Source organism: Pristis pectinata, chromosome 6 (genome assembly GCF_009764475.1).
Source record: "Pristis pectinata isolate sPriPec2 chromosome 6, sPriPec2.1.pri, whole genome shotgun sequence".
NCBI classification, from domain to species: domain Eukaryota; kingdom Metazoa; phylum Chordata; class Chondrichthyes; order Rhinopristiformes; family Pristidae; genus Pristis; species Pristis pectinata.
In genome coordinates this window covers 41,761,490-41,776,351 of record NC_067410.1, presented here as the reverse complement: position 1 = coordinate 41,776,351, position 14,862 = coordinate 41,761,490, and the positions used below count along the sequence as shown (strand labels likewise).

The 14,862-nt window shown below is 37.9% G+C and overlaps 2 protein-coding genes across 5 annotated transcripts in view; one reads left to right on the top strand and one right to left on the bottom strand.

Annotated features, from left to right (window-relative positions):
• Positions 1-519: 519 nt before the first annotated feature.
• On the top strand, positions 520-6,223 carry LOC127571362 (F-actin-capping protein subunit alpha-2-like). The gene is made up of 4 exons (XM_052017662.1): positions 520-693; positions 825-1,031; positions 2,931-3,010; positions 5,669-6,223. Exons 1-4 carry the CDS (start codon positions 520-522, stop codon positions 5,820-5,822), a joined length of 615 nt encoding a protein of 204 aa, XP_051873622.1. The 3' UTR covers positions 5,823-6,223.
• Positions 6,224-9,245: 3,022 nt separating this feature from the next.
• LOC127571719 (acylamino-acid-releasing enzyme-like) overlaps positions 9,246-14,862 on the bottom strand; it is a 45,563-nt gene continuing 39,946 nt past the window's right edge. For all 4 annotated transcript variants that reach the window (XM_052018355.1, XM_052018356.1, XM_052018357.1 and 1 more), the window contains exons 21-22: positions 14,004-14,110; positions 9,246-12,267 (exon numbers count right to left, since the gene is read on the bottom strand). In XM_052018355.1, the coding sequence (XP_051874315.1) occupies positions 12,111-12,267; positions 14,004-14,110 (264 nt within the window). In that variant the 3' untranslated portion in view covers positions 9,246-12,110. The remainder of the gene's footprint in view (positions 12,268-14,003; positions 14,111-14,862) is intronic.

Here is a 14,862-nt window from a genome sequence, read left to right as displayed (position 1 = left end):
GCTTAACAACTTCTCTGTTCCTAAAAATCTAATACTTGGAGTTAATTCCCTTAGATAAATATTCAAAATTTAATGGATTTTTGAATTTAAAAACAATGAAAATTTTAAAACTACTTTATTCCTTATATTTGTGATTAATTCTGCAGATTTATTGTTCAGCACAATGTAAACTTAGCCTCTTTTCTTTATTAGCACATCTGAAACACTGGAAATGCTTAGAACTAGATACGTTATCTTGAAAGAGTATTCTTAAAAGAGAGATGCAATAGCATAACTATACTGCCATGATATTTCAACTTTTACATTAACTCCAGGTGCATGTTTCAATTTTAATTTTGCACTCTGGAAATACTTTAAATGCTGGTGAAAGCTATCCTTTATACTTCCTGGATTTCCACCTGTGAGAATTCTTCAGTGTGATTAGTCGCTCAGTCAGCTTGATGACATCAGAGATGCTGACTGCCAGTTGCCCTGTTGAACTGCTAATTAACAGCAACCAGAAAAGAGAAAGTCCACGCCATGGAGATAGCTAGACCTTCAGGGCATCTGTCATCAAGGTCAGAGCGCTATCACAATGCCAATGATTGGATAAATCCAAACCAACAAAACCCCACAAAGCCCCATTTTAAATATCAACAAAACTTAAGGCACCTTGAAAATATCAACAAATCACTAATGCAACACTTGCATAAAGTAATTAGCATTACTACTGCTGAAATATCATTATTAGTGGCAATGGACATAAATATCTTGAGTTTCTCCTAACTTTGTTCCCTTTTCTGGAAAACCTTTGTCAGTAACGCTATTCCCTATTTATTCTTTAGGTACTAGTCACTGAATATGGTGACTTGGGGAATGGGTACTTTCTGGATCCAAAGCAGAAGATTTCTTTTAAGTTTGATCACTTGAGCAAAACCGTTTCTGACATCCAGCCATGTATTGTGGAAAATCCCATAGAGAGCTGGAGGACAGCGATTGAAAGTGCACTCACCAGCTATGTGAAGAAGCATTATCCAGCTGGGAATGTTACTGTAAGTGTCCTCTAGAAATGGTACTACTTTCATGACAGGCGGACAGGTGGAAGACCATACGATTGATGTACAGCTCATAAACTGAGTCATAAGGCCTCAAGAAAATGTACTACCAAAAGAAAGGCAGTATGCAGACATTAGTGTCCCTTCCTGAATCAGACAAGCTCCGATTGTATTCTACAGTTGAGAAACACATCAAAAGACAAGTGGCATTACTGCAACCGGGCAGCAAATAAGTAGATTTTATTTTACCAAGAAAATAATCTTCCCCAATTCAATATTTAAAGTGCCCTGCTGGAGATGGATACAAATATTCATCGCTAACCTGTCATCTATTCCCAACACAAAGAAACACTCAGTACCTTTTATGTCACTTTACCAGCAATGAAAACTTCAAGGAATGCAGCAGGAAATTCCTTGCAGTTGGTCCTGCTGTTAGCATTACTTTGGCAGAATATGGACAAACCCTGTGATCACTACCAATGCCTTATGGTGAACAGTGGCTGCAGGAAGATTTGTACCAGAAGTTTTTTTGTTACATACTCCAGGTTTCTTTTAAACTCTGTTCTCATTTTATGCATGAATGTTTCTGTTGCACCCTCTGTTCTTCTATGTACAACTGAATGAATGCATTTATTGCCAAAATTTTCAGACTTTCTCCCTGCCCAAGAGTCAGACAATTCCCTAACCTAGCAAATGCTTCCACGAGAAAAGGTACAAAAAGGCCAAAGTACAAGTTATCTTGCTGTATTGCTATTGGACCATTTAAGAATGAGGGAGCCATTCATTAACTAATCCAAACAACCTCCACTATGCAACAAAGTACTCATTCCCATTATCATATACTTGTCCTGTTCCCCTCTAAAAGAATCAAGAGGTAAATTTAGTGTCAACTGTTTTTTTCTGAGAGTCTATTTCACATGTATATGTCCAAAAGAAGATATCTGATCTTGGGTTAACTTCAAGCTACCTGGTTAACATATTGAATAAATACATTACAACAAACTAATGACTAGGTTTCCATCTCCCAACGTCAATCAATTCAGCTTTATAAAAGCTGTACTAACCTTGTTAGTAATCATGAGATCAGCATTCAAAAGTGCACTCTATGTAACAAAATTCTATGAAATATTAATAATTGTATTACAACCTCTGTAACTTTCTTAAGCAATGATCCACAAAGTTTCCAAGAAAAAACAAAACTGTTATGTCTGCAGCATTAAGTAGAGCTTACAGAACAGTCAGGTTATTCAGCTTAAGTGGTCTACATCAGCTTTAATGCTCCACACAACTTTTCTTCACTAAACCTTCTTGTCCTTCCTCACTTATGTGTTTATACAGCTTCCCTTAAAGACATCAATGTCTTTCACCTCAAGCTCTCCATCAGGCAGCAACTTCCATATACTCACCACTCTCTAGGAAAAAAATCCTCCCCGAATTCCTTATTGGTGACTATCTTACATTTCTATTTTCTAATTTTATCTTCTGGTGCAGTTAAGTTTTTCACTGTATGTTTTCTCCCATAATTTTTTTCTTCACCAATTTTCATCCTTCTTAACAAACTATTCCTTTGCTAGTATAAGAGTAAGTCACTCTCGTTGAGCCCAATATCTCCCCAGCCAGTATCAAACACATGAATGGTAATCAAGATCTTCCACGTCTGGACCAGGAGCACCCAGGCCAGTTGGGTTAGCACTTCACTGAGGTCATCTTACTCAATGTAATTTAAGCAAGGGATCTTACTGATTTATATGGTTCGAGGATGAGCTGAGGCTTGAAGAAGAGCTTTTCTATTCCATCCTTGTGTGCATACAAGGATGGAATAGAAAAGGTCTACCCTAGAAACCTCTTCAACTTGTGCCTGCTGGAAGAATTTAAGCGGAATCTTTTTTTTGATAGGTGTATGGGAAGACTTATAGGGACCAAAAAATCATCACTGCCTGCATTGAATCTCATAATTTTCAACGGAACGAGTTCTGGTAAGTTACATTTATTGTTGCCGCAGTGTGCTTAATTCCTTTCAATTCTGTGTGATCCACTTAACATAAAAGCCTTCAAAACAATCCTGATATAGAACTAATTAAACCTTTCCTCCACTTCTTGAGGCATTAGTGCATGTTTGCACAGGAGCCAATTTCCTTCTGATAATGCGTCCAACTCATATATGACCCCAAATTGTGAGAGTCTAAGGACTGCCCCACCTCATAAGGCATCAATGCTCAGATTGGTAAACTGGTAGAGCTACTACCTCACAACTCCAGTGATGTGGGTTCAATCCTGACCTCCGGTGCTGTATGAGTGGAAATTGCACATTTTCCTTGTGACTTTGTGTTTTCTCCAGGTACTCTGGTTTTCATTCATATCCCAAAATTAAAATGGGCAGATTGGTAAGTTAATTAGCAGTTGTTAATTGCACCCAGTGCATAGCTGAGTGGTAGAACCTGGTGGGGAAGTTAAGGGGAATGTCAAGAGAATAAAATGGGTTAGGTTGGGATTAGTGTAAAAATGAGTATTTTATGGCTGGTGTGGACTCTATGCACTGAAGGGCCTGTTTCTGTGCTGTATCTCTCTATGACTCTATGTTAACCGCACAGTGGTGACATCCAACAAAGGCCATTCTGGCAAAGAGTTGGGAGATCACCAGCACCAAAGGATTATTACAACACATTTAGTTACTGCTGTTGAAGTGGTAGAATGTTCTAAAACCCTTCACAGAGCATTAGAAATGCAAAATTAGTACTGAGCCATATAAAGAAGTATTAGAGATGCTGGCCAAATCTTTGGCCAAGGAATATCTGGCAATATCTAAATGGAGGAAACAAAGTTACAGGGACAATCAGTTTTGGGGAGAGAATTCCAAAGCATGGGGTCTTGGCAGCTGAAGACATGGCTGCCGGTGTTGGAGCTATCAAATTTGGAGATAATCGAGAAACCAAGTTTTCAGATGCACAGATACCTCCCTGTGGAAGCTAGAGGAGGTCGCAAAGATACCGTAGAGGGATTTGAAAACAAGACGAGAGCCTTAAAATTGAAGCTTAGCTTTGAGGGGAGCCAGCGTAAAAGGTTGGGTGAACAGGATATTGCAAATTAAGACACAGACTTTTGAGTTTGGAAACTGATAATAGTACAGAGGAAATCAGACAGGATTGTGTTGGGATAGTCATATCCAAAGAATAATAAAGGCACAGATGAAGGCTTCAGCTACTGATAAGCTGAAGCAGAGGCAGAGGTAGAGTCAGATGACATGATGGAGTCAGAAGTGGCAGACTTACTGATGGGGCAGCTATGTCCAAAACTCACCTCATGGTCAAATATAACACCAAGGTTGCAAATACTCTGATTCAGGTTTATATAATTTATAACGGGGATAATGGCTTTGTTCTTCCCAATATTTAGTTGGAAGAAATTTCTGATGTCAGACAAGCAGGTTGCCAACTTAGAGCTATGGTTCAGCAAAGATGGAGGTGAGGAAGAACTGGGTGCCATTAGTGTACATGTAGAAACTAACACTCTTTGTAAATGTTGGTGTTAAGGAGCAGCACATAGGGTGAGAAATGCATATTCTTGGAACGTTGTGGAGTTTAACAAGGCAGGCCATTGGGGACTACATCATGGGAACAGTCATGCCTTGCCTTTAGCTAGAGTAGAAATAATGGTTCTTGGAAATTTTTGTGCAAATATGCAAACAATAATTATCCTGAAAAATCTTGCTATTATGTTTCAGGATTGGTCACAAGGAATAGATTTTATCATTGTCAATCTGAATGTTCCATTGAAATGGAAAATACACTGGGTCACATGAAGTGACTTCTTTTTCTTCCAGTTCAAATTATGAAGGTGGAACAAAGACCTTAATGACCCAGGGGCAACCACTAGCACAATGCAAAACAGAATCAGATAGCAAATGTTACCTCTCTTCTTTTTTCAAGGCAGTGTCGATATTATCAGTGCAGTTTTTATTCCTATTTAGAATGCTGGACTACCCATTAAAATGCTCACCCTCCTGTCCTTCACAAGCCCTGAAGAGTTTTTAATCCTTCCCAAAAAATTCCCCATCCCTCTGTTGTGGGTTTCTCATGATTTAAATCTTGCATTATTTTCACTAATTGAAGATTCCACCCATATCCCACTTATGATCAAACACATAAAACATTCTACACTGAATCTCTATGGCATGGTGCTTACTAATTGGATCCCCTGACCTTGTGTGCAAAATCCATTGGAAACAAAATAGACATTGAATATTGACATTGCATATCTGGAGGTTAGAGGTTGATTTCAGATTGGTGCATGTCTATAAATTATAGCTCCTTATCGGATCAGAAAGCATCAGTATTATGGGGTATGATGGACTCATTACAAAATTTTAAAGGGTTAATACATACTCTCTTAATAAGATTAAGAACTAAATTAAAATTGAATTATATGCAGAGTTCAAACTCCCTTCCACCAACTACTTTTTTTCCAATTCTTGCATTCTAAACTGTTATGTCTCTCATTAAGCAGACAGTGTCTACTCTAGCATGCTTCACGGAAGGAGTATACTCAAAATGGCTGTTGGACAGCACCTTGCATATACATTTACTTCCCACGAGAGCACATCCTTACTAATAATAATAATTCTGTTACCAATTTAGGAATGGGTTCTGGAAATCTGAATGGAAACTTGTGCACTGCGCACCTCAAGCTGAAGTTACTGGAACAATTAAGGTGCAGGTAAGTAAAAGCACAGCAGTGGACAATCAACAATACCATTTGGGGGACACTGTGCATTCAGTTTTCTTGGACTAATATTCATGTGGAACCCCCTTCCTAACCAATTAATAGAATCAGTTCACAGATTCAAAGGAAAACTATTGTCCTGCAGTAACATTATTAATTAAAATTGGATTTTTAACAGGCATGTACATTTCACACCAGTTGCTTTTATTGTAACCACCAACATCTTACAATGGTTCACACAACTGACAACTTGCAAAATGCAATAAAACTAGACTCTATTGAACATGGTATTTTTCAAACTTTGGAGGGGCAGCTGCAGAAAGCTCAATGCACATAATGAGGCATTTATGCAAATACAGTTAATCTGCCATCCATTCAATCTATAATTTATATCAAAAATTGTTCCTACTTTTATTCTCGTTTAATACCTTAACAATAGTAAAATAATTTTTTTCTATGATTGGAACCAATATTTGTAGAATGCTGCCAGATACATACAACTTAATTTTCTATGTAACAAAATATCACTAGTTTGTTATTAATTCCAAGTAGTAGAAGAATTATTACAAGGAAATTAATGGGATTTTAAACCATCACTTTAGAACAAAGCAACTTTCATGCATTTTTTTTCATTTAGTTGCTTCAATGAACTGCAGTGTATTTCTAAGACTCCAATTGATAGGCTACCAAATCCAAGCTATTTGATTTAGATTGTATATTCTTTACATTAAGGGAAAGCATCCAGTAAAATATCTATTAGGGAGTTTCCATACTATCAGACAATGATTTCCAAATCCATGTCTCAAGTTTTGAAAATCCAGCTCATGATGACGAAGCTTTATTCTCTCTCTTCTGAATTATGATTTTTTTTCTTGTGATAATTTGGGTGATTACAGTTTTGTATGAGGCATTTCAGTGTGACAGTGCAAGAATACAGGAATGGTTTCCCATTCTGCTGTGTCATTCCTCATTGTACTGATGGGCTGAATCCTCCATTAACAAAATGATTAAATCAATTGATGAATCATCCTCACACACTCTTGCTTGCCTTGAGGTTATCATTTGACTGTTGCATTCATTCATATCCAGCAATAGGTTACCCAACAGCTCTTCAGATGAAGTAAGTGTACAAAGAAGCTTAGTGGGGATGGCATGGGTAAGGTTACCATTTTACATTGTCATATTAATTTTTTCTTTGATTTTCCACCCTCAGGCTCATTACTTTGAGGAGGGTAGCATTAATTTGACCACCAGTACTGAAATGAATCAGCAGCTTTCACTGAATGTAAGGAAAATAACACAAATCTGTGTACATGTTTGCTGGTCTGTGCATCAGTAAGGGATCTGCATGTATTCAATTAAATACAAACCCCAACTCACACAGTCGGACCTTAAACCAATCAATTAAAAATAGTAGTATTCCCTGTTGAAACAAATTCAGCTGCAAGGTCCTTGAAATATGATCATGTTGGAATCAAACACGTGATGAGTGACAGCAGAACAATGGAGAGTGGAAGGTACAAAACTTCAGTGTGCTGTTCAAATGGGAAGATGGAGGATTATGACAGGAGTGAATGTTTAGGATGGCACAGAGAATGGATAGTGAGAAGGTGAATGGGTCAGGAAATACACACTAAATGGTCCACTCAGAAGCTTACCTTGAGCATCAGTATTTGTCATTATCCTATCTTATTTCCATGTTGCCCTTACATCCCTTTCCTTGAAACACCTCTGTGATCAATTCCTAAATATTGATATGGTCACTGTTTCATTAACTTTGGGACTGTACTGTGCTACCTCATAACCCTCTATGTAAAGATAAAAAAATTTCCAAAATTTAATCTCATCTTGTCCACTTGGAGAGAGTCTAAAGGGTGGAAGAGGAGTGTAAACCAACCTGTAGTGATGGAAGTGGTCCTCTGTGGGCTCATAATCTTTAATGCAACTATCACTCCAAGACCACAGTTATCCACCAACTTCAACCAAATAGGAAGCAAAGAACTGGGAGGGAAGAGAAGCAGCATCTGCTCCACCATTTGATATTATTATGGCGGATCATTTAACGTTGCATCAATTTTCTGCACTACCCCTTATCCCTCGATTCCCAGAACATCTAAAAATCTGTCAATCTCTGGCTTGAGCAGCACAAAGTCAACATACTGATAAGAGTGACCACATTCTCTCAAGTAATGTACAGTCTTTGAACGTTGAGTGGCTGATTAAATTTCCAACTCTAATCTCTCTTTCGTCCACCAGAATGAATGTGAAGGAGCTGCAGAGTTTGTGAAAGTTATTGAGAATGCTGATGCTGAATTCCAGGTAGTTCTGGGCTAGAGTTTGTTTATGGGTGGTCTTTGTAGTCAGTAAGTGTGGTAGAAATAAACCAAGTCTGCACCCTAAAAGTATTCACATCTTGTCCTCCAACTGTTGTTTACCAAAAATTATCTCTATTATTTTCATCCCAAATTTTCTTTAGTATGGTATGTTTGTTATGTTGACTTAGATTCATCAAGTAAAAGCACTTCCTTTCGATGACCCAGATGGATTGAATCCCATAATAATGAAGAACAGGGTGACAGACTTATTGCCAATTACTGTGGCCCTTGCTCTCCTATTTTATTGGGATCAGAAGCATCTTTTATCAATACGCTATCAGAATTTATACTCTTAATGGCCCTTTTCTTTCAAGTATGGTTAGTCACAACCTCAAAGGAAATGATTCTGCGTGTTTATAGGGCACGTGGGGTTAACAAAACAGACTTTGCATTCAATCATGCACTTTCCCAATGACCTTGCCATTAAACCCATGCCTATTGTATTGCAGTTTTTTTAAAAAATAACATCAGACATTTAACATTTATAACATGGACTTACTGCCAGTTATGGAGACAGACCCACAGTGGTGATGTTAATAGATTGCTGCCTTCAGCCAGCCTATCCATGGTCTGAATTACAGTCTGCACTAGGTAATAAATTGTTTGGCAATTTATTATAATAAAAAGTTCAATCATGCAGTATGCCATATTCTGTAAAGCTAGAACATGTGTGCAGAATTTAATCAATGCATTGAAAAAGATGCAAGATTTAAAATGCAATGGCTGCACAGCAAGCACAAGTTTTGTCTTCCAACGAAGCAAATCAATAGCTACAGAGCAAGTGTATGTTCACTCCTGCATTCAAGGACAGTGATTCCTGCTGGAATACAGCTCCACGGGTATTAGCACCCCTCCAATCAAGTGGGATTTTTGCTTGCGACCCTGAATGTTTTCATTAGTTTCCAAGGGAGATATCATAATCATAGTCACCTAGCCGCTCAAATATACGTATATATTCAGTACACATGTGTTCATCTTCAAGGCACACACCATCTAGACTTGGATATAAAATGCCATTCCTTCATCATGTTGTCAAAATACTGGAATTCCACATCGAATGCACTGTACATGTAGCTTCTCCCACATACAGAACATAATGGAAAGGGAGGCCTTTCAGACCATCAAGCTCATTGTAACAATAAAAACTTTTCAGATGAATCCCATTTCCCAACTCTTGCCCCACAAACTTTTAGATTACAACACAGTAAATGCTTCATCAGCTTTTTTTTAAAAAATCGGATGACAGTCTTTGCCTTTACCATCCTATCAAACAATGAGTTCCTTAGCCCATCACTCCTTGGGTCAAAATTCTCATCTCCACTCTAATTCTACATGTTACCTTAAATTGATGTCCATTAGTTATTTGTCTCTATGCCATAGAAAATTCCACATCTGATTCATCCCATCTAGGCCTCTCATAATTACCTGCACCTCAATTAAATATCCCCTCCATCTTCTCTATTCTGAAGAAAACAAACCTCAACACATCTAATGATTCCTCATATTTCATCTTCATCAGCCTTGCCAACACCATTGTAAATCCTTCCTGTAATGTGATGACCTGAACTTGACATGTCCTCTAGCTGTGTTCCAAACCAGGGTTTCATGCACTTCCAGCATGAGCTTCCTGCTCTTTGTCAGAAAGGAGAATTATTCCATGTGCCTTCTTAACCACTCATTCACCTGCTCTGTTACCTGTGGTAATGCACCCTTTCTGTTCAAATGTAGCAATTCAAATAGGAGGCCCATCACCATGTCAAAGCAATTGTGAACGGGCAAGACAAACTCATCTTGCCTGTGTTGGCCACACTTAAAAAATTTTTTGGAAAAAACATAGCATCTGCAAAGACAAATATTAGGGCATGGGTTACCCATAAATCTATCTGTATTTCAGATTCTGACCACATATGCAGCATTTTCACACACTTTTTTTTCTTAATTCTAGTGCCCCAACAATGAACAGTTTAAGCTAATTTGCTAACTTTATTCATTAGTAGATGTCCTAAAAAGGTCAGAAGATTTTCTTTTTTAAATTAAAAAAGGACCATTATAAAACTATTTTTCATTTTCTAACAGGGCATAAGTTGTGGAAAGACAAGTGGAAATTTGTATTTGGCACTGTTTCTAGAACAATGTATAGATCATCTCCTCCACAAATGAGAATGCAGGTCTTTTTCGTGAAACCAGCACCTTAAGCCCCAAAATGTATTAAGAAAGCCAAAAAAAAGGCAATGTCTCTTCACATATGATATTCTTAACCAAATGATAGGAAGAGGAACATTAAAATCTTCAATAAAATTGAGGCTTCCAATATCCACATGAAGCTTTAATTTTATTATCAAATCATGTGATGGTTGAGAAAATAATTTTGTTTGTCTCAAAGCTTGAGTGCTTGTATGATAGAAAGTTCAATAATCTCTATTATGAGCAGACAAAGAATAGCTTCTTATTTTCTCTCTCCCTTCAGCTTGCTCTGATGGAAAATTACCAAAAGCTAGATTGTTTGCTGAAAGGTCTCCGGCGCCAGTTACCATTTACACACACGACAGTTGACTGGAACAAAATCATCAACGCCAAGATTGTCAAGGAGATGGACCTGGCACAGTCACTATAAAACTCTAAATCTGAATATTTGTTGAATCCAACTCATAATATTAGTCATTATATTTAAAAATTAAAGTGCATGCATCAAAATAAAGTCTGATTTTATCATCATTCATAGATTTATGTCCTCCACACAGAAGAATAATCACAATTGGGAAAACAAAGAATGCTTTACATTCTAGTAGAGGAGAGAATCACCTTTTTAGGAGTTGAAATTTTGGATATAGATGTCAATTATAACACAGGTTAAAGTTTTCTTTGTCTCAACCCAATTATGGACTAAATCTTCAGTATCAGAACATGTTCCTGTAGTACATAAGAGATGCATTTGAAGTTCTATCAGCAAAAAAAGATTTTTCATTCTATAACTTAATCTGGATTATAATTTGGTAAATTACATGGCTTCTTGGACAGCACATTGCATTCAACATTTGTGTTGCTTTGAAATTCATTTAACCATAGAGCTATACAGCATTGAAACAGGCCCACTAAATCCAGGATGGTCATCAAGCATCCATTTATAATTCCATTCTATTTTCCCCACATTCTCATTGATTCCCCCCAGATTCTCCAACTCAGCTACACAGTAGGGACAATTTACAGTTGCCAGTTAACCTACCAAATTGCACATCCAAAGGATATAGGTGAAAACTCAAGCACCTGGAGGTAGCAAGGTGCAAGGAAAACATGCAATCTCCACACAGGCAGCACCAGAGTTTAGGGTTGAGATCAGGTCACTGAAGCTTTGAAGCAACAGCTCTACCATCTTTCATTTCTCCCAGGTGGAACATGAAGGTAAACATAAGGATAGACTAAATCCAGCAAGATCTACATATTTGAATATTGAAGATTTATAAAGCCACAAAGAAAGAAAGAACATCATCTTTTATATTATCATGATATCCCAAAGTATTTCACCTTCAATAAATTAGATTTCAATATAGCATTCGTTCTATATCCAGGTACCACAAATAGCAAACGAGCAGACTGTTCGTTGGAGTGGTCAGGGATGAAGGACGAACCTTGCCCGTGACACTCCTTGAGAATCTTCAAAAAACTCCTGAGTGATAGACTCCATGGATTTAAATAAGCAGAGATATTTCTATTTAATATCTTAACCAAGACAGACAACCTCCAATAATATTGCATTCTCCCTGGTTCACTCAGAATTGTCATCTTAGATTATCCACTTAAACCTTTGTGTGAGATATTAGAACAACTATTAATTTACAGAAAAGATACTACTGAGGCAATGATACGTGAACGAGTAAGATCAATGTACAGCTCTTCAGTGGGACTAAGAGGAAATACACTGCGGATACTATCAGATCATCAACTAAGATTAGCTGCAGTTCAGCTACTTTTAACTAAAGTTAGATTAGACTTTGGTAGGACTGGCTTCAATATGTTCGATTGTCTCAAGCTGTTGCAGTCTATTCAGTGCGAAGTTAAACCACATAGCAACATTCATGAACACATCAGCTTCTGTGTCAACTTTAGAGAGTGCATGGTTGTCATCAGGGTACCACAATAACCTAAGAGGGAAAAAAATAATCACATACTTAATTGCTTACGAGGATGAGTTCCTTTCTTTATAGAGCAGTTATCTTATTCCAAGTCTTCTGCCATACAGCAACGCAAGACGCTCAAAATGACCACAACTATCATTATAAACATGAAATGATGTGGCACAGTGATACATGATACATCACAGGAGTATCATCAAGCACCATCTGACCTTGTGCCACGAAAGGAAAATTTAAGCCAGAGGACCACGAGTTTGGTCAAAGATACTGTTGCAAGAAGCACCTTAAAACTAAAGAAAGTGGAAGGGAATTCCAGAGCTTAGGGCCTTGGCAGCTGAAAACACATGAATGATTACACCTGGGGATGACCAGGAGGTCAGAATTGGAGGACTTCAGATAGCTAAAAGGAGATTACACAATTAGATCATGGAAAAATTTGATAATAGACTTTTAGAATTGAGGATTTGTTTAACCAGGATCTGATAAAATTGACATACTTTGTGTGAGCAAGGACAGATGATGGACATCAGATTGTCCTCAAGTTTCTGGCACAGAATGACAAAGACTGAACCATAATCCACTGGAATAAAGGCTACAGGCAACACTGCGTGACATGGTGGTTAGTGCTGCTGCCTCACAGCTCCAGGGACCTGCTTTGATCTTGACTTGGAGAGCTGCCAGTGTGGTTAATTTCTACAAGGAATTTCTTCTTAGTGTAGGCGAGTGGCAAAAGAATCAAAAAGTGGACGTGAGAGGGAATAAGTTACAGATCTACAGGGAAATAAGGAATGGGACCGATGGGAAGGCTCTGCTAGGAGCTGGCATGAATCTGATGAGCCAAGTGACCTCCTTTTGTGTTATAATAAGTCAATAAGTAAAGGAGAGGATGAAGTCTTCAGCAATAGATGATCTGAGTCAGACGATGTAATGGAAATAGGTCTTAAGTGATGAATAGGATGTCGTCCATAGCCAATTCCAGAATGAAACAGGACACCTGGATTGCAAACAGTTTGGTTCATTTTCAGATAGTTGCTCATCCAGCCAGAAGTCTGATCATTTACAGACAGCAGAGGATTGGGAGATGGTGATGAAGTGGAGTTGTTAGTGCAAATGTGGATAATGTTGATGAGGAGTATAATGAGCTGTCTGGATGGCACACAAAACAAAAGCTTTCTCTGTGTATTGGTACATGTGACAATAATAAATCAATACCAAATGAAAAATAAATCATCCCAAAGACAGAACTTTGGGGGACAGCACAGATTATGGTGGTGATACAGAAGAGAAGCATTAAAGGGGGCTCTTTGGCTGGGAAGACATGAAAGATAAAACATTCAACATTAATAAGTGCAAATTTAATACAGCAACCACTGTCAAATCACTTGTCGCAAGATCATTCATTATTAAATATTTTTCTATTGGATCCATAAGCACAAGACATCCTACTGTTTATTGATCCATTACTGCATTGAGAACATAGGCACACAGACTGAATGTGTGAGCAATCACTTAGCCTTTTGCTTGTATGAGTTCAAAGTATTTGTGGCTATTTGTTCACAGCTAGACAAAGCATTCACAACTGTGAACTTAAAATGTAGACAAAGCAGTTACAGCTATCAGTTTAATGACTGGACAAAAAGTCAAAACGTGCAGATTTACAACAAAGCCTAATCCCCCACTATCGAATCTAATCCTTGTAGCAGTCGCATGGGCCCACAGGCTGCTCAGACTTGCACAGAACTTACCGTACAGGAACCCCTCTGGCTTTCAGTGCACGATGGAGTTCGAGACCTTGTGATGGGTGAACCCTTTTGTCTTTTTCACCCAACATTATCAAAACAGGAGTTGTTGCCTGAGGAAAAAAAAGTAACCTATTTACAAGCATCAAGCAGAGACAGTGGGTTGTAGATATAACCTGTGGTGACTAAGGGTAATAAAATATTTAATTTCAGTTGCTTAATTTGGTACTGCAGTAATTGGCTTTATTCTATGTCATACTTTTTCCTTTTCAATGAGTGAATGTGTAACATTACTTCAGGAGAGATAGTGTGCAAAATCAATCAAACCTGACCTCTTAGATACAGGGCCAAAAAGGGTTTATGTTGAAAATATCCAGCAATACCTTATGACTTATGTATTTAAATGACGTACCTAATTAGAATAGTAATTAGTATAATAGATTGACTGACTGGAAGATGGCTATTGAAGGTTTCTAATACCTGGGCTTTGGTGTGTGGTATATGTTCTCTCATTCATTCACGTAATGGCTTCAAATCAACTTACTGCATTAGTCTGACAAACAGATACCATCTTGGTATGTACTTAAGGAGGACAACCCATTTCAGACAGTGATAGTTCCCCTTAGAGTCACTGAGCTATACAGCATGGAAAACAGGCCCTTTGGCCAAACACATCCATGCTGAAACTGAGCCAGTCCCATTTACTTGTATTTGGCTCATTTCCCTCTAAACCTTTCCTATCCAAATACCTGTCCAATTCTCTTTTAAATGTTGTAATTATACCCACTTTTACAACTTCCTCTGGCAGCTCATTCCATATATGAGCATCACCCTCTGTATGAAAAAGTTGCCCCTCAGGTTCTTT